This window comes from Sceloporus undulatus, chromosome 1 (assembly GCF_019175285.1).
Source record: "Sceloporus undulatus isolate JIND9_A2432 ecotype Alabama chromosome 1, SceUnd_v1.1, whole genome shotgun sequence".
NCBI classification, from domain to species: Eukaryota; Metazoa; Chordata; class Lepidosauria; order Squamata; family Phrynosomatidae; genus Sceloporus; species Sceloporus undulatus.
This window is the reverse complement of record NC_056522.1, coordinates 320,128,809-320,134,808: the sequence shown is the minus strand read 5'-3', so window position 1 is coordinate 320,134,808 and position 6,000 is coordinate 320,128,809. Positions and strand designations below refer to the sequence as shown.

Genomic DNA, 6,000 nt, shown 5'->3' with positions numbered 1-6,000 from the left:
GATAGATAGATAGATAGATAGATAGATAGATAGATAGATAGATAGATAGATAGATAGATAGGTCTTGGAATTAAAAGGTGTGTGTGTGTGTGTGTCTCAAAATTAAAAATCCCTCTTGGAAGTGGATGAAATGTGTGGATGCAACCTGGGTTCGTAGCTCAGCTCAGATGTTGGAATACAGTGTCTCAAAGCATGAGCAGAGTGTCTCTGAGCATGAACAGAGTGGCTGCCGCTCATTGCTCGAGCAGCTGCACCTTGCTTTATCGAGCTGAATTTATCTGATGTAAACACCTTCAGAGGAAGGACTCAGTTTGCATCTGCACTGAAAAAATAATCCAGTTTGATGCCACTTTAACTGCCCTTGGCTCCATGTTGTGAAATGATGGGATTTGTAGTTTGTTGTGGCACCTGACAGATGACTCAACTACAGTTCCCAAGATTCCATTGCACGAAGCCATAACAGAAGTTAAAGTGGTGCCATCAAGGTGTCGAGGGTAAACGCTCGACCCTCTTTTTGTGTCTTGGGGGGGGCTCTTAGCCTCTCAAAATGGTGGCACTTAGTCTTGACCCCCCCCCCTTCCCAAAATCCTGGCTACGTCCTTGACTGCTATGAAACTAGTATGGACACAAGTCTACCTACACCTCATAGGGGACAAGACAGGCTCTCAGGTAAGCTCTGTGTGAGCAGGGGTTGGAGAGGGAGAGATCAAGAACTCCTCTTCTTAGAGATACTTCCCCTCCCTTCCTGTTTTGGTATTGTCATAATTGAGAAAGCTGATTCCTGGAGGTAGTCTAACCCTAACTCATACTTCCAGTGTCTGTCAGCTTATCTGTAATTATGGTACTCAATGTGGACAGGATCTCAGGGTCTGTCTCTCACCCCTGGGCAGGCATCTTCTCCTTGTTGCCCCACCAAGATATAGAGAAGTTCATCTTTCTCCAGTTGGAAGCTGGCTGAAATAAAGACACCATGGGAACGCTTGTTGTGGTTCTTGGCTCCTTTACCACCAGCTGCTCCATATGCTGAAATCCTGGATAAAGAGCAGCAGCAGTTAGATAGAAAGTCTACATAGCACAAAATCAAAGCAGCTACTCCTGGAAAATCTTCATGGCCACACCAGTGATCCTGTATTTATAACAAAGCCTTTGAAGTGACTTCAGCCAGGTATATTCAACATTCCTCTCCCCACAAATATTTAATATTCAATTAACAGCAGAGCCTGGCAAAGTTACTTTTTGGATTATAACTGCCAGAAATCACCAGTTAACGCACTAATGCTAGCTGAGAATTCTAGGGTTTGTGGTCCAAAAATGAATTTTTCCAAGCTCTGGCCTTAGGCTATCTTATAGGGTGAACGCAATGGTGGGAATAGTTTGGCCTTCCAAATGTTGTTGGACTGCGTCTCCCAACACTTTTAGTCAGTATAGCCAATAATAAGGTATACATGTAGTTGCAATCCAACAATATGCTGAGTTCCAAATGTTTTCCACTCTGGGTTAATATAAAAATTAGCAAGAAAATATGTTCAAATTGTTTAACATTTAAAACTGATGGAGGATCTGTGGCACCTGAGATGCTGCTGGACTACAAGTCCCATCATCATGGCCATTGGCTGGCTGGGCCTGATGGGAGATGGAGTCCACCAGCATCTGGAGATTGGAGGTCATGCCCTTGGTTTAAAAACTGAGTGTGTTTTTTTTGAAGGTAGGTAGCAAGGATTCTGTTCAGAATAGGTATTCTGTTTGTGCACCATCCAGTCTTCTTTCCTGAACTACCTGAGTAGTACCTTGATGGTGATATTGAGTCCCCTCAGTTTGTTTCCCTGCAGATTTCAACATCAATGCTGAGACCATTCTTTTGGGAGCAGCTCAGAACTTCAAGTACTCCATAAGGACCATGCATCTAAAGTTTTTGGTGTCAACCATGTTACAGGTCTAGTTTTGTGTGCTTGGCAGGATGATGGTGATCTGGACGTAGAGGAACTTTCTATAATTCCATTGTCAGAGACAGATTACTTCTTGGTGGGATTTAGACTCATTGGGACTCATAGCCTCTGAAGTGGTGAGGACCAATTAGGATGGTGCACCCCATGAGGCTTAGGGATCTGGATGGCTCTTTGGGAGTTTACTGTTGCCTTGGCAAGCAATCCTGTTGAAGCTCTGTCTGATCTCTGGAACAGGGAAATGGCCAGAGCAAGCTAAATTGTTTATTAGTGGTGGGTGATGATAAAAGTTACTCAGAGAAGAAAGTTTTGGGTTGGTGGGTGATGAAATAAGTGGGTCAGAGGGTAAAGTTTTGATGGTGGAAAATTCAGAGTAAATTTGATCAAACACTTGCTAGATCCTATTGAAAAGCCTATGCCATGGTGGTGATGGCAGCAAAGAAATCTTTCTTTTCTTCCACTGTTGCATCTGCACAGTGTTGTCCAGCAAAGCTATCTTGAGGGATCTGGGGCCTTTTATTCTCTTGGCTACAAAGGTAGCAGGTTGACCACCCAGAAGATTGCTGTGAATAATTTGCATGACACATTGTGGATAAAATTGCTCAGATCTGCTCCAACCTGGATCCTCTGGTTGATACAGGTCAAGTAAATGAAATATTGGCTCCTGCTTGTCCTATGTTATTGGCTATGTTTCAGTTTGTGCAGCCTGAGAAAGTGGACAGAATCCTTGGAGAAATGAGAACCACCATGCGTATACTAGACTGAAGACCTTTCTGACATATAAAAGTGACCAGAGGAGGACTGGCTGAGTGGGCTGAATGCACGGTTCTTGGATGAAACAGATGATCTAGATCCATTTCAAGCTGGCTTCAGGACTGCCTATGGGACTACGATAATTTTGGTTGCCTTGGTGGACAACCTACACACAGAACTGGATAGTGGAGAATGTGTATCAGTTGGCTTTAATGGGCCCCTCAGTGGATATAGATACCATCAACCATGGGTTGCCTGTCTGGAATGAGTCTTGGGGGCACAGTTCTACAGTGGTTCCAGTCCTTCTTGGAGATGAGTAATCAGAAGGTGGTGCTGAGGGTTGCCTCTTTTACTCCCTGGCTGTTAGCCTTTGGGGTACCTCAGGGTACTGTTTGTTGCGTGTGCTGTTTAACATCTACATGTATCCTCTGTAGGAGGTCATCTGGAGTTCTGGAGTCCAGGAAAAGAGTTCTGGAGTTTGGGTGTCATCTGTATGCAGATGACACCCGACTCTATCACTCTTTTCCATCTAAACCCAAGGAAGCTGTTTTGGTGCTAAACCAGTGTTTGTTGTCAGTAGGGGACTGAATGAGGGGAGAAAAACCTGACGCTTAATCCAGACAGAACAAAGGTCAGTTGGAAGGAAGATCCAGGAATATGGATTCAGCACATGTTAGATGGGGTTACACACTCCTTGAAATCTCAAGTTTGCATCTTAAGTGTTTTCCCTGACTCAGACCTATGTGTGGTTTGGTCTTCTTTCCATTCACCAGCAGCCAAAGGCATTTTTATTCAGGTAGGCTTTTGGTGTATAATTTATCTGGCAGAAAAGGGCTTTTAATGGGGTTGTGCTTTTAACTTTTTAATGATCTATTGTTTTTCATACTGTTTTTACTTTGTGTTTTTAACTGAATTGTTTAATTGTGTGTGTTTTTCTCTATTTTTTCCCTATTTTTGTATGAATGTTAAAAACTTTTTACAATTTGCTTTAAAATATCTGTAAGCCACCTTGAATCTTGTAGAGAAATGCAGGATATAAAACAAACAAATAAAATTATTATATGAAGGTTAAGAATAAGTAGTAGTGATGTCATTACCACACAACAACAATACTCACGTGTACTGGTTTGATTCTGGTACTTTCCATACTTGCACTCCACGTAGCAGCCCCTCTTTCTCCACTGTCACTGAAACATTGGTGTTGTAATAGGTGTTATCACACTGTGCTTGAGTTGGCCCTCGTGGGCCACTGGCCCCACAGGATGAGAACCACCACTGAATAACAGGCGCTTCCCCTATGGCCGAAAAATATCCAGAATTGTGACTGATCTGTCAGCTATCTTTTATTTCCTTCGCTAGTGCAATATTAATACAGTTTGCCCATTGTAGCTAAGATATTGATTATTATTAGAACAAGCTATCTCTTACAGTTTTGCATAAAGGTGATTCATATACTGACAAACTTAATGCAATACTAACCAGAACAGGAGAAAAAAGTTAGTAAAAACATGGTTAGCATCAACAGCATCAGTTACTCGCAAAATTTTCAAAGTATTAAATTATGTAGATATTTATTTAGCAGCTCCTTTGAAACACATGTAGATACAGGATATCTTGGCAAGTTAAAGAATTTGGGCTGGAAGCTAATTGCAGCACAACCAAGAAAAGGTATTATCTTTAGTGTTCAGAAGTGCTGTAACATCAGGCTCCTTGTGGGGAGGATTAAGGAGTTGTTCTCTTAAAGAGTTAAACACAAAATCAAAACCATTTCTACCTATACCTATAACTACTTTGTTTCAAGTTTTCTATACTATGTCCAATACCACAACACACACACACACACACACACACACACACACACACACACACACCAAAACTGATACTAACTAAGCTTGCATTATGTCAAGGAAAATGTATTTTGTTCAGAAAGACAAACTGGCATGGACACATTTCTATGGACTTTTTCATACGGGGAAAATTGGAAGGTTATCCCAGGGTCAGTCCAGGGTTATCCATATGGTTTGATGTTATTTCACAAAAGATTATCACAGGACATCGGAGGCAATGCAAACCCGATCAGAACGCAATCCCCAGTCATCCCAGGGTTAGGTAAATTTGGAGAAGCATAGAATTTATAAATCCCATTCCACTCCAAATGTGCAGTCAATTTGATTTTGCTTGGTATAGAATGCATCTCTAGAACAGTCTTGGGTTGCCTTTGTTAGAGGAACTGGGATGACTTCCGGTGGGGAGCCTGGCCCTCCTCTGCCTCCTCCACCTCCTCCCTCCGGTTGAGAGTGTGTGACTTGCAGCGGTGCAGCAGCACTCTGTGTCCCTCTCCTCCTCCTCCTTCCCCTGCCGGCTCTCTTGCAAGCTGGCCTGGGCCTCCTTGCTCTGGTGGCCCCACTTCAGCTCCAGAGGCCAGGTAAGGAGGAGGAGGAGGAGGAGGAGGAGGGTGGAGAGGGAGGGAGGAAGGGAAGGAGGGAGGAGAGGAGCCAGGAAGTCCTCCTGGGGTCTCTTCCTGGCTCCTCTCTTCCCTCCATCCCCTCTGCCTTCCTCCTCCTCCTGGAGCTGAAGGGGGGTCAGGGCAAGCAGGCAGAGGAAGGAGGAGGAGGAGGGGACACGAGCACCACTGTTCCACTGCAAGTCACACTCTCTCAGCTAGAGGGAGGCAGAGGAGGACCCAGGAGCGCTCTGGACTGGATCCCCGCTGGTGGATCGGGGCAGAGATGAGAGGGAGACAGAGCACCGCAGCCTTGGCAAGGTTTGTTCAGGGCCCCCAAGACAGCCACCCTTCCCTCCCTGGAGCATGCGGGGGGGGGGGGCTTGTGGTTTAGAGCATGCACATAACAGGTATTTCCCAAGCTGGTAATGGAGATTTGTTCTCACCCATTTAATATCCAAATTCACATTGGACCCTAAGTAATGTGCTTTTAACCCCTTTTTGTGCTCTGTGTGTGATGAGCATTAGCAAAAAAACAAACAACAACAACAAAAAAACCAAGCTTCATTTATATACCGCTTCATACCCCCTAAGCAGTGTCTAAGCGGTTTACAACTGTTAAGCTAATTTGCCCCCAACAATCTGGGTACTCATTTTAGCGACCTCGGAAGGATGCAAGCCTGAGTCAAGCTTGAGCCCTTTTTCTGGACTTGAACTCGCAACCTTGTGGTTTTGAGTGAGTGGCTGCAGTACAGGCATTTAACCATTGCGCCACCAGGGCAAATGGGCTTGCTTTTCTGGGATGCCAGCATTTTAACCATTTTCAGGATGGCAGCACATAGGTCCCCATGTGAAAAAGTC

At 44.3% G+C, this 6,000-nt stretch overlaps 1 protein-coding gene across 5 annotated transcripts in view; it reads right to left on the bottom strand.

The window, feature by feature from the left end:
- The window catches only part of LTK (leukocyte receptor tyrosine kinase), a 168,589-nt gene that overhangs the window by 50,366 nt on the left and 112,223 nt on the right, over positions 1-6,000 (bottom strand). For all 5 annotated transcript variants that reach the window (XM_042445371.1, XM_042445373.1, XM_042445372.1 and 2 more), the window contains exons 12-13: positions 3,814-3,991; positions 881-1,031 (exon numbers count right to left, since the gene is read on the bottom strand). In XM_042445371.1, the coding sequence (XP_042301305.1) occupies positions 881-1,031; positions 3,814-3,991 (329 nt within the window). The remainder of the gene's footprint in view (positions 1-880; positions 1,032-3,813; positions 3,992-6,000) is intronic.